Source organism: Schistocerca piceifrons, chromosome 2, assembly GCF_021461385.2.
Source record: "Schistocerca piceifrons isolate TAMUIC-IGC-003096 chromosome 2, iqSchPice1.1, whole genome shotgun sequence".
Taxonomy (NCBI): Eukaryota; Metazoa; Arthropoda; class Insecta; order Orthoptera; family Acrididae; genus Schistocerca; species Schistocerca piceifrons.
In genome coordinates this window covers 808,974,721-809,002,040 of record NC_060139.1, presented here as the reverse complement: position 1 = coordinate 809,002,040, position 27,320 = coordinate 808,974,721, and the positions used below count along the sequence as shown (strand labels likewise).

Sequence of the window (27,320 nt, the reverse complement as noted above, 5' to 3'; positions counted from 1 at the left end):
TGTGGAAGGGATTTAATTCGTTGGAATGTAATACTCCCATTCGCACGAAAAAAAGTAAGATAATACACTCCTGGAAATGGAAAAAAGAACACATTGACACCGCTGTGTCAGACCCACCATACTTCCTCCGGAGACTGCGAGAGGGCTGTACAAGCAATGATCACACGCACGGCACAGCGGACACACCAGGAACCGCGGTGTTGGCCGTCGAATGGCGCTAGCTGCGCAGCATTTGTGCACCGCCGCCGTCAGTGTCAGCCAGTTTGCCGTGGCATACAGAGCTCCATCGCAGTCTTTAACACTGGTAGCATGCCGCGACAGCGTGGACGTGAACCGTATGTGCAGTTGACGGACGTTGAGCGAGGGCGTATAGTGGGCATGCGGGAGGCCGGGTGGACGTACCGCAGAACTGCGCAACACGTGGGGCGTGGGGTCTCCACAATACATCGATGTTGTCGCCAGTGGTCGGCGGAAGGTGCACGTGCCCGTCGACCTGGGACCGGACCGCAGCGACGCACGGATGCACGCCAAGACCGTAGGATCCTACGCAGTGCCGTAGGGGACCGCACCGCCACTTCCCAGCAAATTAGGGACACTGTTGCTCGTGGGGTATCGGCGAGGACCATTCGCAACCGTCTCCATGAAGCTGGGCTACGGTCCCGCACACCGTTAGGCCGTCTTCCGCTCACGCCCCAACATCGTGCAGCCCGCCTCCAGTGGTGTCGCGACAGGCGTGAATGGAGGGACGAATGGAGACGTGTCGTCTTCAGCGATGAGAGTCGCTTCTGCCTTGGTGCCAATGATGGTCGTATGCGTGTTTGGCGCCGTGCAGGTGAGCGCCACAATCAGGACTGCATACGACCGAGGCACACAGGGCCAACACCCGGCATCATGGTGTGGGGAGCGATCTCCTACACTGGCCGTACACCACTGGTGATCGTCGAGGGGACACTGAATAGTGCACGGTACATCCAAACCGTCATCGAACCCATCGTTCTACCATTCCTAGACCGGCAAGGGAACTTGCTGTTCCAACAGGACAATGCACGTCCGCATGTATCCCGTGCCACCCAACGTGCTCTAGAAGGTGTAAGTCAACTACCCTGGCCAGCAAGATCTCCGGATCTGTCCCCCATTGAGCATGTTTGGGACTGGATGAAGCGTCGTCTCACGCGGTCTGCACGTCCAGCACGAACGCTGGTCCAACTGAGGCGCCAGGTGGAAATGGCATGGCAAGCCGTTCCACAGGACTACATCCAGCATCTCTACGATCGTCTCCATGGGAGAATAGCAGCCTGCATTGCTGCGAAAGGTGGATATACACTGTACTAGTGCCGACATTGTGCATGCTCTGTTGCCTGTGTCTATGTGCCTGTGGTTCTGTCAGTGTGATCATGTGATGTATCTGACCCCAGGAATGTGTCAATAAAGTTTCCCCTTCCTGGGACAATGAATTCACGGTGTTCTTATTTCAATTTCCAGGAGTGTATGTTACCGCTGCAAAAAATGTAAGATGCATTTATTCCACCATTTTTCATTTTCGTGGGCGTATTTTTGTGCCTTTATTCAGCATACCGATTACCTATCGTATGACGCCGACATTGTCGCCCCCGTGCTGCTTCTCCAGTTAGTCGGCGCTTTCCAGCTGGCAAGTAAATAGCTGGGTGTCCTAGAGGAATGCCGGCCGGTGTGGCCTTGCGGTTCTAGGCGCTTCAGTCTGGAACCGCGTGACCGCTACGGTCGCAGGTTCGAATCCTGCCTCGGGCATGGATGTGTGTGATGTCCTTAGGTTAGTTAGGTTTAAGTAGTTCTAAGTTCTACGGGACTGATGACCACAGATGTTAAGTCCCATAGTGTTCAGAGCCATTTGAACCAAGCCATCCTAGAGGAATGCATAGCGATAAGCTGGCGGGAGCTGTGTTTCTGGCCTGAGCAACAACAACTTGGCGGTAGACGGCTCTCTGGGTCTAGGCCAAGTAAACAACAATAACGTATCGGATTACACGGGCGTGCTGCAGATTACACTTTCATGGGCGTGCTGAGTTTTTGCGGGCATTTCTTGTCCTGGACAGTGTATTCGGTCCGTCGCTTAGGAACTGCTGTGGTGGTTTTATAGAGTGATATTATTCGTCATTCGCATAGTTCAACTACAGGATTATTCCGTGATGATGTTACGGATTTTCAAGGATGATGAAGCAGGGTAATTGTATCAATACGAGGAGAGGGACCCTGGTCTGGAAACGACCAAGTCGAAAGACATAGCCGACAGTCGTTTTGATTCCCCTGACAGTGGAATAAATGTGTCGTTACTGTTGTTAAGACTGTAGGTTAGGCAACTTTCAGATTTGAAAGTATCGAACATGGAGTCTATAATGCATACCGTATTTCTTCATCTTCGCTACTGAACAGGTGCCCAATTCTCTTAAGGTACGCAATTTAGAACCCCTACTTGTTGTTGAGTTGCCGGCCGCTGTGGTCGAGCTGTTCTAGGCGCTTCAGTCCGGAAACACGCGGCTGCTGCGGTCGCAGGTTCGAATCCTGCCTCGGGCATGGACGTGTGTGATGTCCTTAGGTTGGTTAAGCATTTGTAAGTCTAGGACTGATGACCTCAGATGTTAAGTCCCATAGTGCTTAGAAACATTTGAACCATTTTTTTGTTGTTGTGTGGTTCGGTTCGGTTGTTTTGGGCAAAGAGACCAGACAGTGAGGTCATCGGTCTCATCGGATTAGGGAAGGATGGGGAAGGAAGTCGCCCGTGCCCTTTCAAAGAAACCATCCCGCCATTTGCCTGGAGCGATTTAGGGAAATCACGGAAAACCTAAATCAGGATGCCCGGACGCGGGATTTAACCGTCGTCCTGCCGAATGCGAGTCCAGTGTCTAACCACTGCGCCACCTCGCTCGGTTTTTGTGTGGTCTTCAGTCCTGAGACTGGTTTGATGAAGCTCTCCATGCAACTCTATAACGTGCAAGCTTCTTCATCTCCCAGTACCTACTGCAACCTACATCCTTCTGAATCTGCTTATTGTATTCATCTCTTGGTCTTCCTCTACGATTTTTACCCTCCACGCTGCCCTCCAATACTAAATTGGTGGTCCCTTGACGCCTCAGAACATGTCCAACCAACCGATCCATTCTTCTAGTCAAGTTGTGCCACAAACTCCTCTTCTCCGCAATTCTATTCAATATCTCCTCATTAGTTATGTGATCTACCCATCTAATCTTCAGCATTCTTCTGTAGCACCACATTTCGAAAGCTTCTATTCTCTTCTTTTCCAAACTACACTCCTGGAAATTGAAATAAGAACACCGTGAATTCATTGTCCCAGGAAGGGGAAACTTTATTGACACATTCCTGGGTCAGATACATCACATGATCACACTGACAGAACCACAGGCACATAGACACAGGCAACAGAGCATGCACAATGTCGGCACTAGTACAGTGTATATCCACCTTTCGCAGCAATGCAGGCTGCTATTCTCCCATGGAGACGATCGTAGAGATGCTGGATGTAGTCCTGTGGAACGGCTTGCCATGCCATTTCCACCTGGCGCCTCAGTTGGACCAGCGTTCGTGCTGGACGTGCAGACCGCGTGAGACGACGCTTCATCCAGTCCCAAACATGCTCAATGGGGGACAGATCCGGAGATCTTGCTGGCCAGGGTAGTTGACTTACACCTTCTAGAGCACGTTGGGTGGCACGGGATACATGCGGACGTGCATTGTCCTGTTGGAACAGCAAGTTCCCTTGCCGGTCTAGGAATGGTAGAACGATGGGTTCGATGACGGTTTGGATGTACCGTGCACTATTCAGTGTCCCCTCGACGATCACCAGTGGTGTACGGCCAGTGTAGGAGATCGCTCCCCACACCATGATGCCGGGTGTTGGCCCTGTGTGCCTCGGTCGTATGCAGTCCTGATTGTGGCGCTCACCTGCACGGCGCCAAACACGCATACGACCATCATTGGCACCAAGGCAGAAGCGACTCTCATCGCTGAAGACGACACGTCTCCATTCGTCCCTCCATTCACGCCTGTCGCGACACCACTGGAGGCGGGCTGCACGATGTTGGGGCGTGAGCGGAAGACGGCCTAACGGTGTGCGGGACCGTAGCCCAGCTTCATGGAGACGGTTGCGAATGGTCCTCGCCGATACCCCACGAGCAACAGTGTCCCTAATTTGCTGGGAAGTGGCGGTGCGGTCCCCTACGGCACTGCGTAGGATCCTACGGTCTTGGCGTGCATCCGTGCGTCGCTGCGGTCCGGTCCCAGGTCGACGGGCACGTGCACCTTCCGCCGACCACTGGCGACAACATCGATGTATTGTGGAGACCTCACGCCCCACGTGTTGAGCAATTCGGCAGTACGTCCACCCGGCCTCCCGCATGCCCACTATACGCCCTCGCTCAAAGTCCATCAACTGCACATACGGTTCACGTCCACGCTGTCGCGGCATGCTACCAGTGTTAAAGACTGCGATGGAGCTCCGTATGCCACGGCAAACTGGCTGACACTGACGGCGGCGGTGCACAAATGCTGCGCAGCTAGCGCCATTCGACGGCCAACACCGCGATTCCTGGTGTGTCCGCTGTGCCGTGCGTGTGATCATTGCTTGTACAGCCCTCTCGCAGTGTCCGGAGCAAGTATGGTGGGTCTGACACACCGGTGTCAATGTGTTCTTTTTTCCATTTCCAGGAGTGTATTTATCGTCCACGTTTCACTTCCATACATGGCTACACTCCATACTAATACTTTCAGAAACGACTTCCTGACACTTAAATCTATACTCGATATTAACAAATTTCTCTTCTTCAGTAACGCTTAACTTACCATTGCCAGTCTACATTTTATATCTTCTCTACTTCCACCATCATCAGTTACTTTGCTCCCCAAATAGCAAAACTCCTTTACTACTTTAAGTGTCTCATTTCCTAATCTAATACCCTCAGCATCACCCAATTATTTCGACTACATTCCGTAAACACCTACTTACTGGCTATTTTTTTCTTGTTTGGTTCACGCTTTTGAAGTTACCCTCTGTAGCACCTTAGCAACAGCAGTAACGGGGCATGTGTTCCCCTTTCAATGGCATGAGAATGATTTTCGCTAATGGTCGTTACCACAACATGATCGATTACCTCAAAGTGAAACGTTTGCTCTTCTCCATCAGCCCTAAATGTTTCTAAGAGCATCGCGGAGTCACCCTGTGTAACTGATTCGGCGGCTTTCAGACACCACTTTAATAAATATGTAGCTGTTTTTAACTAAGACTGTAATGCCTCTTCTCGTCATAAGTGTTTAGTAGCTGTAAATCTACACGAGAATCAAAGTAGAAAGTACTACATAAATTACAATGTATGATGGTTTCATTTAAAATGTGTCGACATCTACTAGTAGGTCAAAAATAACGAAGTAACATAACATGAAGGAAAACTTCCGATATCCCCCAGAAAATTCTGAAAGCGTTCAGCAGGGTGTGAAACGTAAACGTTTGCGGTCACTCGTCATACCGAACGTACACTATTGCGATGTAATCCACCATATCACGATTAGTGAAAATTCTTGATGGGTAATACCAAAAATGAAGGCTTCTGTGCGTACGTCTGGCAACATCCATCTATTTGGCCATGTTAGTCTTCATAAGATTCGATTATATGGTTGCATTTGGACAAGTTACGTGACTGTTACACGACATACAGTATCTACTTCATTGAGAACCGTAGTATCTCACATCGGAGATTAAGTGACTCACTTCTCGTCGTTATCGAAACACAAGGTCTCACTTATCTAGTATCCAAGCTACACCCATTCGTAACACAGAAATTTCCTTGAGTTCCGTCTGTGAATCTTATAACTTTTTTCTAAAAAAATATACATTGCAAGTTTCCCTTTGTTAAATGGTAAATTACCTGCTCCCCTGTTCCCCCAGTTACATTTCCTTCAGTTCTCATTTGTCAGTGGCATGTCACTTTTTCGCTTTTTATATTAGTTGTGTTTTACAACATTCCTCTGTCTCTCCCTCCTTCAATACTGTCCACTAGTGCTTACAGTTGAAATCTATCAGCTTCTAATTGGTCTTTATAGCTGTACTTTTCACAAACGAATGTAAACCCTATTTTGTTATATTTATGTCACAATTCCTTCAACATGTTAGATTCTATATCAGATGTAACTAATAACATGCTTATAGTAATTAATGTGATATAAAATACGTAGAGTGCGTGCTTGGATGTAACAGAGGGCCAGATTTATCTTATCTTATCATGTTAAATAGATAAATATTTAAACCTTTAAACTAGTGACACAATGTTTATGTTGCTAATGTAAATAGTAGTCACATATGACATTTTAATCATTACAAAAACGATCCGAAAAATAAATTTATATTGCATAAACAGAAACTATATTAATTGTTCAACATAAGTAAAGTTCTTTTTTAAACATCTGATGTATACAACAACGAGATAACCACGTTATATATTGACAGAGGTAGTCAGTTAAATTTTTCATATGTTTAAAACTTCAACAGATCTTTCACACACTTATTTAGCTTTCCAGTTACAATCAATATCTTTCATCATCCTCTGTTCAAACAAGGTAATGTTCAATAAAATTTTTCTGGGTTTTTGACCGCATTGTCATTATGTAAAACTACCGACGTTTCGGTCACTGTTGTAAGTGAGCTTCTTCAGGGTGTTTTTCTAATCAAGACAAGTTACATGACTGTTAAACGACATACAGTATCTATTTCATTGAGAACCGCAGTATGTCACATTAGAGACTAAGAAGGTCACTTGCAACAGTATCGAAACGTCGCTAGTTTTACATAATGGCAAAGCGGTCACAAGCCCAAAAAAAATTTGACTGTCTGTTACAATGGGCGCGGAAGCCTATGTTTATATTTAAGATAATGTTGTAAATCAAATGGTTACCTCTAGAGTTGCCAAAGATACAGCAACTGCGTAATCGGCAAGTGTTACGTTGTCTCCCGCTAGCCATTGTTTGCCGTCCAGCATCCTGCTTAAGGTGTCTAAACCATCTTTCATCTTGTCGGCGTCGCTCTGAGGCACAGGTTTGCCATAGAATAATGGTGCCTGCCGGAAAGGTATGAAAAATGTAACAGTGCTTAAAGTGTTGTTTGTATTTAGGTATTCAAGAGAATACATAACTCGAAAGAGTAACACTCAGCACTATACAGCAAGAAAGGTACAAATGCTACGGATTATTTTAGTCGTTTGTTTCTTTTTAAGTGATACTACTAATCTCTCACACTGTTGCATGGTCTTTTAATTGAAAGAGTAAGTAATGGTGGTGGTGTACTTCTCAATGACTTTGAGGTGATATGATACTAGCTCAGCTAAAGCTCTTTTGGGCAAGTTATGAGCAGTTACATAAGTAGGGGACCATACGAGCTTTCCTTCAGCGATTTCATTCATACCGACAGGGTGTGCAAAGGAAGACTCGCATTTCAACATGTGCAAACAGAGAGACGCAACTCTCAACCGTTTTCGAGAAAATCGAGTTTGAAAATTTTAGGCTTTCTTATTTTGTATAATTGCTGTTGGTCAAGGAGTCTGCAGCCAAACAAGTAAGTGCTTAGTTTCATACATGAGAGACCACTGGATCGAATCTTACTGCCGGTACATATCTTTTTCCATCTTCATGTAATTCTAACAGCAAATTTATTATGACTGTACAAATTATCAATATCTAATGATTCATTTATTAAGTTCGTAATCTTTCTTTTGGAAAAAGGGGAATACACATTTTTTAGTAAGGAGATAGGATATAAAAACGGGATATGCAAGAACTTTCAGTCAAATCAAAATATTTTTTCATGATATTATTGTATTTAGATTTGTGAAATGCATAATGTCCAACCCATGGAGCATTGCACGAATCATTTTCATGCCGATCACAGAACCACAGAAAACAATAATTATTGCAACATAACAGCAGGTGCAATGAAAGCTGAATTTTTGCGTGTGCATGGTTTTTTTTCAGTGCTTCTGTTGTAAAAAAAAAAAAAAAAAAAAAAAAAAAAAAAAAAAAAAACTTAATTTACATGCACAAAAGGTTCTTCTTCATCAAACAGACTCGTCACGTATCACACATGTCTGATGTTAGAATTACTGGGAATGAAAAAAAAAATAGCACTGCAAACGGGTTTCGAGCCACAGATCTCGTGATTATGAAAGTAAGCTAATATTTGCTGGGCTGCGGAGGAACATAACTGTACACCACAAACTGTATTTAACAAACCTAACTGCCACATAGGTGGTATCAGTATGTGATACTAAAGCCAAGAATTAGATTCAACTGAAAGAATTGGTATATCTGTATGCGTACAACATTCCGCACTGAAACTAAGCTAGAGACAGTCGAGAGGATAAATGCTACTCCGCACTACTGTATGTTGTTAAAAATTCTCCTCAACTTTCACAGACGGCAGACAGCATATACGGCAGAGTGCTACTGATGAGAAATTTAAGATTCTTGAAAAACCTTTCACTAACTAAGGTAGCCCAGAAATTCTCCGAGAAACCTACCAGTCACTCTTTGTGTGTCTTTCTGTTTAAGTTTCGTAGCGACTCTCTTGAAAGTACGAACATTCAAGTTTAACCTCGCATCAGTGTCGATATACAGCATCACACTGTGATTAGTAGAAAAATTAGGGCAAGCTCAGCTTCTCTCAGAAAACTTCGGAAATTCTCGGTGTGTGTGGTTGGATGGCGGTTTGTTACTTGCCCTTTCCGATTTCGAGTCCAGATTTGTATTCAAACTGTCTCCCCTGGATGCTTTCTGGATTATCATTTTGACGGAAATGGCAGAGTGGTTTTACGAATGAATCTTCCGGTCAGCGTCTCTTCACTACATATTTTTGCGGCCTGGTGGACCAGTGAGGTTTGCATTACGGCTCTCAAGAGTAGAAACAGATCATTTCCAGAGCGTAAAAAGGCTGCTGTGATGAAGTCTCCGATCGATTTCCTCTGTTACACATTGTTTCGAATCATTTGACCAACTGGCATCCAAACAAAATCGTAAAAGTGTTCTGATGTGTGTGAATTCCTAAGGGACCAAACTGCTGAGGTCATCAGTCTCCAGACTTACACACTACTTAAACTAACTTACTCTAAGAACAACACACACACCTATGCCCAAGGGAGGACTCGAACCTCCGGCGGGAGGGGCCGCGCAATCCGTGACATGGCGCCCTAAACCGGGCGGCCACTGCGCGCGGCCAAAATCGTAAGTTGGGTCGGGTGCCGGTTTTTACAGCGCTGTTTCAGGTAGTGGGCGATATTTGGATCACCACTTGTGGGTCCTAAAAATACCTTTGACATTCTTGGGAACGACAAAAAGTAACAAGAATTCACACCATGGTAGAAGTATTTGTACTAAACCATTTTCATTATGCTTTTGATCAATAATGACCTAACACTGATTCCTGCTTCTCTGGGAGAGTATTGCAACTGTGAATAATTGGGTATATAAATTGTCAATCGTTTCTTTACACAGTGCTTCACCAAATAAGTTTAGCTGTTTGTTCTAACCTGTATAGTTTCTCCACTTTTGGTAGTGTATCAGTCTTCCTTTGATTCAAGTGTTCCTTGTTTTCTAGGTTATACCTGTACACCCTGTCTCACAACCTGTAATGATATTTGAGAGAAAATGTAATGTTTTCACGTTGTTCGGTCACAACTGTGAAACAGATAAACAAGTGACTACATGATTACGAAAACAAGCTCTTTGCTGACGCTGACACGTGAAAGTGGTCAGATGATCCAAATAAATATGTTGAAGTGGCAACTTACAACAGTAAAAACCGCTTTACTGCACCTCCCTCAACAGGACAGAAAAGGAATTACAGTTTATTTTGTTTTCACCCTGGTACAATACATAAATTAAGAAGTCAGACGTGCCATTCGGTGGACCATACCTGGACAGTACACTGCCCTTCGTGCTAAGCATTCATTAATATCATTGAAACTTTTAGCGTATCATTAGTCTAAACTTCAAAGTTTGCTTAGAATACTTCGCACTAATAAAAGTTATATTGGTTATATGTACCAAAACAAAAAGTAGATTACATTTTACAAGACACAGAGAAACAATAATTCGATGGAAGTCTGTGGCTAACAGAGGAAAATAGAACACACCTTCGTAAACCACTATTTGACTATAACAGCTGTGGAAATATTATATCATTGGATTTTACCCCCAGTCATACCCGCGAACAATATACTTCAAAAAGGCTGCAACTTTGGTGACGTTTCTAGTCTTAGTTCAATTGTGAAAGGTTGATCTCCAAATAGATCAAATATATTCTCATGTCACCTCAGAGGCCTATACATACCAAAACTTCGTCACTAACATGCAGTGTGCGTTGACCTGAACTTTCTATTATGAATAAGGGTGGGAATTTTACGGTCAGAAGCAGGTGAAATAATGTTCCCATTAGTGAGAGCACTAAAATTGTGATAGATATGGGTAGGGGAACTACTAAAATGAAGTAACGCTCTCTACAAATTATTCGGGCTGTTACGAAAGTACGAAAGAGGCTGTAATCGGAATCTTCTCTAAAGCTTGTTTTTGTTAGTAAAAGCGAAATCTTGTACTTTCTCTGTGTTTCCTTTAGAGTTTGCAACCAAGTACTGTCGGGTATTATTAAAATAATAGAAATTCCTACAGTGTCTGAATGTTAATTCACTGAATACATGTGCTGTGGTTGAGATCTAAGATAGAGCAGAATAAAAACCAGTAATTATAAAAGGATTGCTGACTTAAAATGCTTCCGCAACAAGCTAGAGAGAGAGAGATAGACAGATAGACACAGGGAGAGAGAGAGCAAACTAATTGTAAATAATTTCTGTTAGCTACCTTGTATTCGGTGTCTCGAAACTTTGTCTAAAGGCTGTAGATAAGTACCGATATAATAAATGTATAAACTTTCTGCACTTCAATCTTTACGTCATTTGAAATATATTACGATGTATTTTATTTACACACTACAAAAAAATTAGTTTGTTAACGGCAAAGAATATGTGAATGGATGCAAAATATCCATCTTTCTTCAAGTTAGGTACTTTAGGGGTAGAAGAAGGATAGTGTATTAAAAGGTGAAATTGGTAAAAGGTTGTAGACTACACACATAAGAAATATTACTAAGAAACCTGTAATAGTGCAGACTCACTGTATCACTGGATTACGTGTTTTTGGAATGTGGGTAGTGCATCGTTTCGAAAGAAGAGAAAAGGCAAAGTTTTGCAAAACCTGAACAGTATTGCATCAGTCTTTGTATCATAGATTAGGTTAACAAACTGTAATGTATACTGCAACGGTCACCAAAACAAAAATCTCTGGAGTTGAAGACCAATAACAGAGCGTCTGAAGTATGGAATTACTGAAACATTACTGGATGAAATGGAAATGAGCGTTTGGCGTCATTGGCCGGGAGGCCCTTAGCGGGGCAGGTCCGGCCGCCTTGGTGTATTCAACGCCACATTGGGTGATCTGCGCGCAGGATGGGGATGAAAGACAAAATGATGATGAAGACATCACAACACCCAGCCCATAAGCGGAGAAAATCCCCGACCCAGCAGGGAATCGAACCCGGGCCGGTAGGACGGCAATCCGTCACGCTGACCACTCAGCTATCGGGGCGGACATTACTGGATGAAAGCATAGCTTTCATTTCTATAGATCTTGTACATGAGAAACGACTTCTCTTTGTTTCGGATGCTTCATACAAACTGCGAAACCTCCTAGCATGTGAACTGAAGAGCCATATCTTTGGAAGGCAAGAGGTTTTGTAGCGTCTACGCCATCTATAGTAGTAATTATCGGTCACTGTCAATCTTTCACTATGACGATGTATGTATTTAATTGGGAAGAGAGTTGATTACTTATGAAACAGCTGTTTTCCCTCCTAAATAAATGTAAGATGAAACTTTCCAAATTACTGTCAATTTTATACTTACACACACAGCCAATATTCTGTTGTACAAATCTTGATCGAAGAACAGTCGCTGATCGACAAGAACACGCCTCTGTAGGTCAGCTGGATAGAGCGAATCGGTCTTGGCGTATTTGGAAACTAGATACATCGCAATTGCACGGCTGTTCCATAAAAAAGAAATGTACGTTACATACCGAACACTGCAAGTACATGAAACTATTAACTATATTACAGTTTAAAATTATTGTAAGGTGCAGCAGTCTAATTTACTGAAACTAATGCTAGTATAGCCGCAGCACTACACTTAATCACAAAGGTGAGTACAAAGGAAGCAATATTTTTCTAAAATCCTTTTTTTGTTGTAAATATGTGGCAAAAAGTTGTACCACTTAAAGTTGTCCCTCATTCTGACACAGTATCTTCCAGGTTCAATGCAACTTCGCCGACATTTACAAAGAATCTGAATTCCTGTACAAAGAAATTTGCTTGGAGCACCTACTTATCAGAGCGGATCTTCAGCCATATGGGCATGGAACTATTACTTGTAGTAACTACAAATGGATGTGAAATGGATTCTAACTTGGAGTGCTTTATTATCTTCACAATCGCAGGGACCTCATGGAGTCGCGCTTTAAGTTGAAACAGATTATCTGCACATAGCAATCCATTTCGTTTGGTGCCCACCGTAGCATGTTGAAACAACACTAATATTTTCAAATATTGCAGCGTTATCCACTGACACTCAACAATTTTCCATTATGATGCCTTTCAGCAGCTGCAGAGTTTTATGTGTCCAAAACGTGATGTCCTACTACCCAGGGAAGAGTACCAATCAGAGACTCACATCGTTTGTGAACTTCCGAATGAATTCGTAGACATGCTACAGGGAACATGAGGCCATTAACATCCTCGACCTTAATTATGCTATGAATTTCTAAATATTTCACTCGTTTCCTACGCAGGAACCTTACCCAGGAACCTAACAACAGGACGCTGCGCACCCGTGAAGCAAGTTACTGCACGGGTTTCTATACTGTTACTTGCCAGTGTTTGCTTATCTAAATGATGATGCCACATCCGACATAATCTTCGCACCGTGCTTACGTATTTAACGGCTGTCATTGACAATTTTTAGTGTTATAATTGTTTTGCAGCTGTCGTTTCACTCATCCTACGATGTAAAATCCGTCTTATGTTTTGGTCTTCTCTGACAGGCTGCATTGAGAATTCGCGCAACTTAATCTTTGGTAATTATGGAGATTTCCTCGGAAGGAGAGAGGTAATAAGAAAAATTTCCCTGCGTAAAGTCTCATCAGCTCGTATAATAATCATTATTTCATATTAAATTGGTATGATAATCGAAGCTCCATTCAACAGTTTCGTGATCCCTAAATGAATACTGTACAAGCGTACTCTAAGTGAAAGCAGTTGAATATGTCACAAGTTGTGGAACAACTTTCTAGCATCAATTACTTTATTCCATTATGAGTCACAGAGGTAAAATATGAAATAAATGGTGATAACAAAAACTTTCTCTCTACTCATGTGCTAACACGTAGTATCAGTACCAACCTCTCAGCAATGACTAAACCATTGTCGTCTATTGTAGGAACAGTGTGCTGTGGGTTTTTCTGCAACAAAAAGAATCAACGGCATCCATTTAACAAAGAAACATTAATTGTGTACACTTTCTCTTATTTACATTGATTCTTTCATTTTCCAAAAGTAAACAAATAAAAATGATGGTGTATATAAGTGAGGTAGACTAGTGCTATATTTCCATTTAAGATATAATTTCGGAAAAGCAAACCATGGGTACCTAACCTAGAATATGACTCCAGAAGTGTGTTTCGGTATACATACTTCAGATTCTAAGTCTTCTTAGTTAGAAAACACATGTTTTCATATGTATTGTACAGATTAATGGAATCTTTTAATCGATATTACATTTTATTTTTCAGTACTTCAAACATAATAAAAGGTTGTACTTCATACAATGTTGACGAAAAAAATAATCTTAGTGTTAATGAACAATTATTCTGATAACTTTTATGACAACAAGAACAATAATGTTCTGCAGCGCTACATCAAATTTTGGCCAGAATACTGCTTTTATTAACTATTCTAGTCCGACTGAAGTTAATATAGACAAAAACTGATGGATTACCTTAACCATTTCAGGATTTTTCATTCCATTTTCGATGTCCCTTACATCCACTTTTTTGAGATCCACTCCAATCACACCAGCTACTAGACGAACAAGGCAACATGGAGGACTGGCGTCGTGGTTGTACAGAATTATGGGTGACATCTTCGGATCTGTAAAGTAAAGTGGTGATTTAGAACGTTAATATCTCGCGAATAAGATCTCCAAGCGAGTACCAACACATTGTGCGAACGTCAGTTTATTTCAGTGGTTATTGTAAATGGTGGACAACAGTGTAATCGGTATCAAAACTCAACGTTAGTTGCGTTCCAACACTTCTTATGCTGCTGCTGGTGAGTTGAAATGAGGTAGCTAACTTCTGCTGCAACAAACTCGAATTCTAATTGGTTTGTCTGACTGATAACTGAGATTAACATTCTTCGGATTATCACTACAGTCAAAGACAGTTTATTACAACAGTAAATTAACCAAATATGGTTCAATAATAACATCTAACAAGACAATGGGATACACATTTGACGTGAAATGTCGTAAATCCAAACAAAAGATATACCAATATATTCAAGATACGCCAGCAGCGGAAATATTGGGACAAAAATTAATATTGTGATCACTGCAACAAATCATCATCCGAGAAGCATCTGTAAAAAGCTAGAACTCATCAACACCACCACCATCACCATCATCATCATCATCATCATCATCATTGATAATAAGGATTCGACCTACTGGCCCTTCCATCCTGAAAACTTTTCATCCCATCCTTTTTACAGGGATGGCTAACACAACGTTCTCTTCTCAGATGATGTGGAAACGCAATTTTAGTGTTTCTATTGTTTTCCCTTAATTGAGCATCACCCCTCCATCATTTCCAAATGTTAAAAACTAATGTTTCCAGACAATGGAACTCATGTAAATGGCTTTAGGAAATAAACAACAGGTCAGAATGATGCTGATCAGGAACTCTCTGCAGGTATGATATAACTGAGCTCTTATTTGGAGTTGTACGTTGTTTGTATCTGAAGTCAGATACAATGTCGAAAAACAAAATGCCTGCGTACGTTCACTAATATGTACTGTAAGTAGGGATTGGAATATTAGAACTGGAATATAGGACTGTTAGTCACACCAGACACAAATACGATGACAAAAAACGTATGACATGATATATTAGGAAGTTTAAAGCATCTATAGCACGTCAACATTCTGTAGGTGGTGGCTTAACAGCAGTTAATGTATGTTTCATGTTCTATTTTAAGTGGCTTTGTTTATCTCACTGCCAACTATCAGTCACACCTATTATTTTTGTAGCCAATATGGTTGCATAACAAAATAGTATTAGTTGGAGGAACAAAATTTTTGAGCTGTCTGGAATGACATCCAGGCGTACCCCACCTGCCCGGTATGCAATGGTTGTTTAACAAGTGTAAACCTTCTTGGTCACCGGAACGCAATAAAGCAGCACATTTCCACAATCTACGAGTGAGACCTTCAGCAACACCTGAATCAGCATCATGATATCATTACAAAGAAGGCAGAACAGTATTTTTAACTGGGCTGCTTGGCATTACCACACATAGATTCTATGCCTGAATGCCTTCCAGGTTGCAAACCTTCCATAAAATAACGCTCTGTAGCTTTCAAATTAAACATTATTCCAGGAGAGAAAGCTGACAAGCATGTAGAACTGGAGTACATTTCGTCACCCATATGGCGGAACCACATTGTCAACCACTATACAGCATTGCCCTTCCTTTCACACACACATCATAGTCTTGTCATTCTGTCTGCGTCACTGATACCGACGGAAGGCCACCTCAACTAGTTGCAGGATGACCTGTTAACATACAACGGAGTGTGTGTCCAGTTTGGAGTCTACTTCCTCCAGTCTGCAGACGTCTGGGAGTTATGGGAGTGGGGGCTGACTTCAGCTCTGGGAGCTGCCATTCATGCCGACCACGACTGAAGATGAGGACCACGCAGATCTTCCAAGGTTGATGAACTAAACTATCCGAGAGAACTATTCTGTCCTGTTACAAGCTGTTCGACTTGGGAGGAGAGCACCTGGGGCCACCCCTCTTTGGCAGTGTGTGTACTACGTTATTGGCTGTATTCTGGGACGACTTCCATGTCGCTGTTTCGTCTTCAGCCTTCTTAACATCATGACCACAGTCATTGGAGGTATGCGGATTTCTGGAGGCAAGCCTATGTGCAACTACGCTCAACGAGAGCGACTGAGCATTTGCCAGACGTCCACAGTCACTCAAGGCTGTAGGATTACACTGGTCGCCACTTTACCTTGCACGAGCCCGCCGAAATGACGGCAGGCAACACCAGGAGCTACGACTGCAGATTCCAAGACAGGCGCTGACGCACCATTCAGCGAGTTTCTGCGACGTGAACTCGGGACGGTTGTTTCAAGGGTGCGTTCAGGAGGAGATTCTTCCCAAAAAATGGATGTTAATTTAATGCTTTCTCATTGACGTCCTGGGTGTGACACAGATCCTCACCACCGCACCTCCACTCGACCAGCCTGAATCCACATCCAGCGAACCACTACAGTTAGGAGCTGTTCAAGTCGGCTGCTGCCGCCATATAAGAACCATGACTCCACATCAGCAGTCATCTTCGACATCAAGTTTTTGTATGTCCATCCCTCTGAATGGAGTATTGAGGGATTTCGGCTATTCACTTGGAGAATTCGCTGGCTCATATATTTGGAAGTTCTGTTTTTAATCGTTCTCCAGTTCTTCGACTTTAAATAAACTCCATTATTTTTCTACATCTCAGTAAACTTCTTTTGGAAATTTGTGTGTGATTAATTCTCTATACCTCTCAGCACTTCCACTCTCCTTCTGTTTACAATCCCATATCCCCATCACTTTCTTGTGTTTTCTATTTATCACACAATGATTCATTTTCCATTATCCCACCAGTAATCTATGGCCTCCCTCTGCAGTCACACTTGAAATTGCCTTCACATTTGTCACTTCCTCTCCCTATTCCCTATCTACTAGAATATAATCAATTACACTCTTGGTTCCTCTCTATTCATAAACCAGCTGTTTGCAATTTTCATTCCATTCCTCTGGCACAAATCCAGGAGTCTTTCCCCTTCTTCATTTCTGCCTCCATATCCAAAACACCCCAACACTTGCTCAAATACCTTCCCGTCTTTGCCTACCTGTGCATTAAAATCTCCCATCACTACATTAGCACTCTCTATATGGATCTCTAACTCTTTTTCAAACTCCATCTTCTCTTCTTCGCTACATCCCACTTGAGGTGCTTAAATATGGATAACTTTTAGTGTTTCTTTTTGGAACCTCAGGTTTAAGTTATTGATCTTGTCTGATATATATCTCACACTTTCAATACAGCTTTGTAAATTCTTATTCACCATCACTGCCACACCATTTCTTCCAAACCTGTTATTCCCACTCCCGTACAGTTTTCCTCCTCTCAGATTCTTCCCACCTTTTCCCTTCCACTTCGTTTCGCTAAATCACAAAATATCTCACTTTCTCTCTGTTAGTACATCTGTCATTTCTTCCATTTTTCTATTGAGGGTTCATATATTAAGGGTGCTAATATTTAGGTTATTTTTTAGTCCATTTGGTTTCATCTTCTTGTACTGATGAAAATCATCAGGTCTTCCATCATTTGCACCAGTGCCTGAAGAAGCAGTGGGGTCAAATCCTTAGTGGATCGTTCTGAGGTTCGTCTGTTTTTTGAAAGCAATATATGAAGACTTCCCTAATGGCTTGCTATGCTTAACACAGGAAAGGATTTTCTGTTGGGGTTGTCTCCCTTAGCCTTTGCAGTTTCTCCTCCACGACAAGGCAGTGGTTCCCTTCTCATTTAATCTCCAGAAAGAAGGGTTGCCTGATCTGCCAGCTACGCCGTTCCGAAATCTTTCTTTTCCGCCATCTCTGCCATTAAGGTCTTCATCCGTAACCCAGGACATTGGTTCCGTGTTATACCCCACGGGATTGGGTCCCTGCCTGAACTCAGCCATCCTATCACTCCGGCCATTAGGATGCCCACCCCCGCGACGTGGATGCGCCAGACAGGAATTACCCCAGTGGAGGAATAGGGAATGGGACCCTACCTCACTGGAGCTGGGTTAATGATTGTGTATGTTGCCACAATCGAAGGGTATTTTTTCTAAAATTTTTGAAGCTAGATGTTTGTACAGTGTGTGCGTGTGTGTGTGTGTGTGTGTGTGTGTGTGTGTGTGTGTGTGTGTGTGTACCAGACTGTTTATGCTTGAGGTCAAGTTTCTTTTGTCCTGTGCAGAAACTTCACAGAACTTTGCTGCATTTTGTTTACATGCTGTAGCTGGGATATTTTCTGGAGAGTGTCTGCCAGACACGCTGTCTGCACTTCGTCCATCTTTTGAATCCTAAACCCATTCCACACCGCCATGACTAGCTAAGTGTTTACATAAGGTCTTGATGAAGCACACCAGAGATGTTGTCTTTTTTTTTGTTTGTTTGTACGCAATCGAACTGTTCACTAATCTTACAAAACGTAAGTGACAGAAAATCTTCTTCCACCATTTCAGTGTCTTCCGACAATAAGGATAATAGCTTGACAGCTCGTCAGTGCTGTCTACTCCGTTATATGCTTGCTCAGTCTATCACAACATCTGGTTTACGTCTGTCTACTTGTCGTTCTTTACTTCTGGTACTAGTTAGAGTTCAATTTTCTCGGTATTTGGTTGGAAAACAGTACACATACCTGGTTCACTTCCGTTTTATAGCAAGTAAATATTTCTTCCTCCAAAGCACCATTTCCTCATTCCTAAACTTCACAGTCTTCATTTGACTAGGTAGACCCTTACTGTTTAGCATTACAGTGCCTACACCCAAAGTTTTATGCTGCAACAGATAGTCCAACACAGCTGGGCCTGTGCACGATCTGTACATGTAAATGTAATGTGCTTTCCCAAAGTAATCTCCACGCAACCTCCAAATATAGACAAGGCAGATATATCTCCACTGTTTGGTTTACATGTGCAGATTTCACAATTCAAAGCATAACATGTTGAGTCACACAGTACAGAAAGTCTGATTCCTTATTTAGTTGCTTTGTTTTTTACATAAGCTCTAAATCCTCTTCTGCAGCTGAAGGAACATATGATAATAAAACTGAAAAAGGGTCTTATTTTGTTCAGTGAATCATGTCCTAGCTGACTTATTTTTACGAATTTTGTGTTGTCGTTCAGGTGCAACATAAACAAAATGGAAAAAATATGTCGCTACTCATTATCCTGCTTGCCCATGAAGAATATAGAAATCCGCCGTTTGACCAACAGTCACTTATTTTTGGTAACTTCACTACACTCATACGCGAAATAAATGAGAAAAACAAGTATGTTTCATTTGTGTTTACTACTGACCATTGACGCCACGTAATCTTATTCATTTCATGAATTTTTAGGTCTGAAGACCTGTTTGTTTCAACTGTTGTTATCTTTATCATCTCATTACTCAAAAGTTCTGAGAAACATTCCAGTTCAGTACAGTTCTCATCCAGCTGGAAAGTCGCATCACTACCAGTACCGCACACTGTTAAATCAGGCTGGTTGTCAATTCTGGACCAGTTGCTCACATCTACACGTTGAGTTCCTTTCAGAAGGACACCTTGGCATATAAAAGACCATACACAAGTTAGAGAAGTCGTAACTGTACCGTGATATTAGATGGTTAGTCGACCAGTGACAGGCCTGTAACTTAGAAAATCTCAATTCAAGCAACCGAAAGGGGTTGCTGCAGTCGTCCAAACAGGCCCATGGAAAGAATTTTCATTGATTATTTGGGTCCGTTACCACGTACTCAGGCCAGATACAGATACATTTACGGGGCCATTTATGCTTTCACTACGTTTGTTTGGCTATGTTCTAGTAGGGAGGTGACTACCAATATCAATGTCAAACATCTGAGTGAAATATTTTCGCTCTTCGGTCCACCAAAGATATTGGTCAGTGGCAATGCTCCTACCTTTGCTTCTCAGGAACTTTGTTTTTGTTTTTGCCCTGGTGTCACCCACGTGGCAACAACACCACATTACCCTCAACCTTCTTCTGCTGAAAGATTTAATCGGAACGTAAAGACAGCGTTGATCGCCTTCCATGCCTACGCGAAAAACAAATTATTGTGGTTTTCACCAAGTGCGACATGGTCGCGTATACAAACAGTGATCCAATATTGTCAAATGTTTTTTTATTATAGTCTTTGATCACAATATCAATTCTTCAGACGATGACCGGTTTCAGTCCGTAATAACCATCCATTGATCTTTTTTACACCATGTCCTTATGGCCTTATAATGCTGAATCGACACCTAAGTCTACTGCCTTTTTGCCTTACTTAGGAAGCGCTTCCAACATGATCGGTCGTATTTTACAGAAATACGATGCGAAATGTGTTTTCCGAACTCCATCCAAAAATAGCTTTTGGTTTCTGTTAAGGATGATCTTCGTTTGCGTAAGGCGGGTGTATATCGCTCTCCTTGTAGCGTTGTGGCATGGTATACACTCCTGGAAATGGAAAAAAGAACACATTGACACCGGTGTGTCAGACCCACCATACTTGCTCCAGACACTGCGAGAGGGCTGTACAAGCAATGATCACACGCACGGCACAGCGGACACACCAGGAACCGCGGTGTTGGCCGTCGAATGGCGCTAGCTGCGCAGCATTTGTGCACCGCCGCCGTCAGTGTCAGTCAGTTTGCCGTGGCATACGGAGCTCCATCGCAGTCTTTAACACTGGTAGCATGCCGCGACAGCCTAGACGTGAACCGTATGTGCGTTGACGGACTTTGAGCGAGGGCGTATAGTGGGCATGCGGGAGGCCGGGTGGACGTACCGCCGAATTGCTCAACAAGTGGGGCGTGAGGTCTCCACAGTACATCGATGTTGTCGCCAGTGGTCGGTGGAAGGTGCACGTGCCCGTCGACCTGGGACCGGACCACAGCGATGCACGGATGCACGCCAAGACCGTAGGATCCTACGCAGTGCCGTAGGGGACCGCACCGCCACTTCCCAGCAAATTAGGGACACTGTTGCTCCAGGGGTATCGGCGAGGACCATTCGCAACCGTCTCCATGAAGCTGGGCTACGGTCCCGCACACCGTTAGGCCGTCTTCCGCTCACGCCCCAACATCGTGCAGCCCGCCTCCAGTGGTGTCGCGACAGGCGTGAATGGAGGGACGAATGGAGACGTGTCGTCTTCAGCGATGAGAGTCGCTTCTGCCTTGGTGCCAATGATGGTCGTATGCGTGTTTGGCGCCGTGCAGGTGAGCGCCACAATCAGGACTGCATACGACCGAGGCACACAGGGCCAACACCCGGCATCATGGTGTGGGGAGCGATCTCCTACACTGGCCGTACACCACTGGTGATCGTCGAGGGGACACTGAATAGTGCACGGTACATCCAAACTGTCATCGAACCCATCGTTCTACCATTCCTAGACCAGCAAGCGAACTTGCTGTTCCAACAGGACAATGCACGTCCGCATGTATCCCGTGCCACCCAACGTGCTCTAGAAGGTGTAAGTCAACTACCCTGGCCAGCAAGATCTCCGGATCTGTCCCCCATTGAGCATGTTTGGGACTGGATGAAGCGTCGTCTCACGCGGTCTGCACGTCCAGCACGATCGCTGGTCCAACTGAGGTGCCAGATGGAAATGGCATGGCAAGCCGTTCCACAGGACTACATCCAGCATCTCTACGATCGTCTCCATGGGAGAATAGCAGCCTGCATTGCTGCGAAAGGTGGATATACACTGTACTATTGCCGACATTGTGCATGCTCTGTTGCCTGTGTCTATGTGCCTGTGGTTCTGTCAGTGTGATCATGTGATGTATCTGACCCCAGGAATGTGTCAATGAAGTTTCACCTTTCTGGGACAATGAATTCACGGTGTTCTTATTTCAATTTCCAGGAGTGTATGTTGGTCAGACTATCAGGACCGTGGAGGACCCATGTACTGATCATAAACGGCACACACGATTACAGCAGCCAAGTAGGTCTGCTACTGCCGAACTTTGTTCGGGTACTGGTCACCTTATGTTATATAACAATACCGAGATTTTAGCATGCACGTCCAGCTATTGGGGCAGTGTTATTAAGGAGACTGTTGAGGTTACATCAGCGAGTAATCTTGTAAACAGGGCTGGAGGTTTTTGTTTAAACTCTGCTTGGAATCCTGCTCTCTCCGTTGTCAAAAAAACAGCGGGACAGAGTCAGTGTTACATCATCTGCTGGTTCGTAGTCTTTGACTATCGACACCTCTGACTTTGGTCATCTCTGGTGGCACGAGTGCTCAGTGTGTGTGTGTGTGTGTGTGTGTGTGTGTGTGTGTGTGTGTGTGTGTGTTTGTTTGTGTGTGTGTTATGTTTCCTGAATTACTCCAAGAACAGAGGTTTTAAGCCTGTAGATCGCCAAGGCACAAACTGCAACGGACAGTCCGTTGCAGGTTGTGCCTTGAAAATGGCGGGATGTATTCCCGTCGAAATATCGGCGGTCACTGTAAATATTACCTGACTGAATTCCCGTTTGGAAAGTTAAACACTTGTGAGGGAAAGATAGGGAAGAAATTGAAGCTTTAGTGGTTAGATTCACAAATCTGTTCAGTCCGAAAGGTCCGTTACCAGTCCCACCTGTAACGCAAAATAGGATACCAACGAGAAGCAGTGCCATATAGCGTCCCAGAGCATTTACTACCACAAGATGGAGGAATCCATCAAACAGCAGTTAGCTGATGGAATCAGAGGACTTGGTGACAGTCTCTGGGATGTGAACATTGTCACTTGGCCCAAAAAACCAGCTAATGGTACCAAGAAATACAGGTTCTGTAAAGATTATTGATACCTCAATGCAAGGACTATCGCTGATGCATACTCCATCTCTTGTATTAGGGAAATACTAGGCTCAATGTAGATAGTTCTCAAGAGAGTGGCTACCACCAGCTTGAAACAGTTCCAGGAATCCGGCCGAAGACAGCCATTACCACACCATGTGTTCATTACAAGTATTGTAGCATGCTGCCTGGAATGAAGAATGCAACGCCTACATTCCAGAGGCTACTGGATTTAGTACTTTTGGGATTAAAACCTACAAAATGTAAGGTTTGTCTTGATGACTGAGACGAGGCACGTAGGGAAAGCAGTTACCGTTGGTTGCACAGTAAACACATACACTTTATTGAAGGATATAATTTTTTGAAACAATCATTTTTTTTAAAAAATGACTGCAGCACATGCTACACTGACGGATGAAGGCCTTATTAAGTGAGAATTCAAAATTATTTGTCGACTGAAAGCCACAAGCAAAAGGAATAATTTAAACAAAATATCATTTTTCAACAATTGATACAATGAGACCAAAAAAAAAGGGGAGTAATCCATAGACACTGCTCCAAGGATCGACATGAGAAAAGTCCCTACAGCTGCGTAAGTGGTGAGACAGGCAGCCAAGCGTTATGCTCATACAACAGGATGGCAACTCAGACTAGGGACAGTTTAAACGCCGACCAACCCCCATACCAAATCCACGTAACATCTGATAACGATGGAATAATTCAGGCGAGGGCGAAGGGATGGACAGCACTGCGTCTGCAGAATCCGGCTTTTAAAACACCGAAAGGCAGAAGGAACCACTCCACAAATGCAGTACGTGGACAGCGTTAAAATAACTGCTCATTCAAACACACTAGATACACACAGACTCGCGAAAACAATCCCACCAACAACTCAAAAAATACTAAAACCAGTCACTGTGGAACAACAGGCACGAACCACAAGTCGACACAAACACACAGGGCCCAGAAGCGGTCGGAAGAGACGTCATCCGACGAGACGACCGACCGAACGACCAACCAACGGTCGTCCCCGCTCAAGTCAGGCAAGGGAAAGGTGCCAATATGAATCGCCGACTGACAGCTTATCGCCATGAGATCACTTCCACGGACGGACACACACACACACACACACACACACACACACACACACACACACACACACAAGTGAAGGTTGCTCTACTCGAATATAACGATCCATTCAACTTAAACTCGCTGAAACCGGACCTCGACGTGGTCGTGCACTCTCGCGACCACATTCTTCCACCGGACAGTGCATGTATCGCAAGCTGTCCCGGCGAGTACTGGCGCTGTGCGGACCTCACTACTCCATCCGTCCTAAGCCAACTCCTCACACACGACGACCCGGAGAAACTAGAGGTCGCTCCAAAGACAGTACCACAGTACTTGCTATCGATAAGCGCTGCTGCTGCCACTAACGGACAGACAAGGCTAGTAAACGTAGTGGCGCCAGTGAACACACTAAGGAAACGAAAGGTCACAATCCGAATACACGACACCAACCTGTCAACGGCACAAACGCGAGACGAAGCACGGCTCCATGACATTTTCAAAAGATATGGAAGAACATGGAGACAATTGTAAGAACGTTCGTATTTCTTTACTCCACGCAAGGGTTCATTCGATCAACAGATGGGAGCAACATCGCACTTGGTTGTGTTTTCAGTAAAATTGTGCGTAACGGGTAACGTCCAGTGGCTTATGCATCTAGGCAGTTGAACAAAGGCAGACAGTAACCATTCCACAACAGAGAAGAATTTCTAGCTGTTATTTATGGTGTTACCTATTGTCGGTGTTATTCATACACATTAATGTTTAAGGTAGTTGCGGACTGTGCTTCCCTTAAGTGTGATTAAAAGACCTGCCAGTAGGTTGACATGGATGGTACTGAAACTAAGCGAGTTTAATTATGAAGTGTTGCATAGCCCTCAGAAAAAGCACACAGACAGGAAAATGGGAGCTCGGAAAGCAGTAGGTGAAAACTTGTCAGGGTGGCAGGAAGCACAAGTAGCAGACGTAGACTGTCGGGTATTTAGGTTGCAGCTACAGTTTGAGATGCAGCACAGCTTGCTATACAGAAATACCAAATGTGGACCACGCGTGGCAGTTCTCGCATCTCTTAGAAATGAATTATTATGACAGGCATATGGCCATAGGTTAGCAGGTCATGGTGGATGTAAGACAAAGGATATGCACGTAGCTGGGAAGCTTTTGCGGAGAAATAAAGGTGTTGAACTGAATATGAAAGATTGTGAGCTATCTTCACAAAGTGCTGATCTTAGTAAAAGGCGTATTCCATTGCGAGGACTGCCATAAGAGCTGAAACCTTTGAAATGTTCAGTTTGGATATCCTTTGACCATTTAAAAGGACATCACTGGACAATAAATATATTCTGACAATGATAGACCACTTTCCCGGTTCGTAGCAACGGTAGCGATTCTGGACCAGGGCAAACGTTATGGTTAAAGATAGGATATTAACATTAAGTGTTCCTGATACTGTAATTACAGACCATGGAACAAATTTCACATCAGACCTGTTGAAGAGGTTCTGTCGCCTGCTTCATATCCGAAAACTTTGCATTAACCTTTTCCACTTACAATCAAGCGAATGTACCGGTAAGTTTCATCGCATAATTTCTAAAACATTTTTGTTATTACATAAATAATCATCATGATGAATGGGCACGTATCTTCAGTATGGTTAAGAGAGGTCGGGCAGGAGGTAAAACGTGTGAGTACGGAGGCACTCTGACGTCAGCAATGGAGAGAGCAATATACCAGGAAACTTCCTCTGGATCAAGAGGGCCTGTGGATTTTAGTGACAAACCATTACACATTGAAGGGCATTAGGGTCCATACCAAGTGATAGACTTGATTGAAGTTGCAGCTTCCTACGAAGACATCTATTTCACATATTAGTCGAGTCAAACCCTTCAGCAGAACAGTACATGCTTTGCCGCAGATTCTGTCACCACATGTGGTGCAGAATAAAGTGCCTATGAGGCAAAGAAGCCGGTATATAAAACACAGCTCGCAGTATGCACTAAAATCGAGTGATAGGTATACAGTATTTAGTTTCTTTTGTCTAAATTTGTTTTCTAGTCTTGTTATGTCTGAACCATTGGGGTTTTACTACCATGTTTTGGGGGTTTCTTAATTTGTACTGGTTACGTTAGGACATGGTATTATTATATTAAACCCTAGCGTTTTCCTTATGCACTCGGGTATTTGAAATGGGGGAGTGGAATTGATGAGAAATTCCTTTCTCTCAGGTGGCGTGACAGCACATGCTGCTAGGAAGAATTTGGTAACCTTACTAATCCTGCGCAACATGCAGAGAGGAGTAGTGGGTGGATTTAAGCACCAACCTGGAGTGGTGTTCTCAAGACAACCAACCATCCTGTTAACAAATCATCGATGGCCTCTCAGATTGAATTTCAGTGTATGCAAAATGAGAAACGAGGTGCACAGATTGGAAGACAGTGTTATGAAACTGCAGGAAGAAGCACAGAGAAAGAGAATTCTGGCGGAAGTTCAGGAAGAATACCGTGGATTACAAATCTCTTACGGGAAACGAAGGGAACAGTGGGAACAGGTGATTGACCTGACCCGAAAGCGCTAGATTGGTGGATAAATGCAGACGGAAAACTGTGGAAAACAGTGTTCTGAACATCAGACAACGAGAATATTCAAACTTTGAACATAGTGGAGCAGGCGAAAACGGTATCAGACGCTACTAAGACCAAGGTGGAATGACATACCAGCAATTGGCAAACGTAGAACAGGCGGAACTGAATAATACGAGGATGGCACGAGAGTTAACAAGAGATTTAAGCAATATGCACAAAGCATCAAGCTGACCGTAAATAATGATCTTGAAAGGGTAAAAGACTAACTGCATACGCTGGGTGAGGGACTAGCTGTCGCCAGATTGTTACGGGTTTTGAACGACAATATAAATGATGCAATGGTAGAAGCGTCTACATTGCAGGAAGCTGTTTGCCTAAAGAGCAACTGAATTCCATGCTATTTCCGCCAAAGCAGTTTCTAGTCTTGCTGCAGAGAAGAGTAAAGGAATTTATAACATGACGATAAATTTGGCTTCAGGAAATGTAAAGGCACCAGAGAGGCAATTAGCTTCAGGAAACGTAAAGACATCAGAGAGGCAATTCTGACGTTGCGGTTGATAATAGAAATTAGACTAACGCAAAATCAAGCACTTTCATAGGATTTTTCGACCTGGAAAAAGCGTTCGACAGTGTCAAATGGTGTAAGATATTCGAAATTCGGAGAAAAA

General features: G+C 43.5%; 1 protein-coding gene across 2 annotated transcripts in view; it reads right to left on the bottom strand.

Annotated features, from left to right (window-relative positions):
• The window catches only part of LOC124777457 (glutathione S-transferase D7-like), a 71,975-nt gene that overhangs the window by 11,061 nt on the left and 33,594 nt on the right, over positions 1-27,320 (bottom strand). For both annotated transcript variants that reach the window (XM_047252876.1, XM_047252875.1), the window contains exons 2-5: positions 14,130-14,281; positions 13,535-13,593; positions 11,985-12,123; positions 6,936-7,097 (exon numbers count right to left, since the gene is read on the bottom strand). In XM_047252876.1, the coding sequence (XP_047108832.1) occupies positions 6,936-7,097; positions 11,985-12,123; positions 13,535-13,593; positions 14,130-14,273 (504 nt within the window). In that variant the 5' untranslated portion in view covers positions 14,274-14,281. The remainder of the gene's footprint in view (positions 1-6,935; positions 7,098-11,984; positions 12,124-13,534; positions 13,594-14,129; positions 14,282-27,320) is intronic.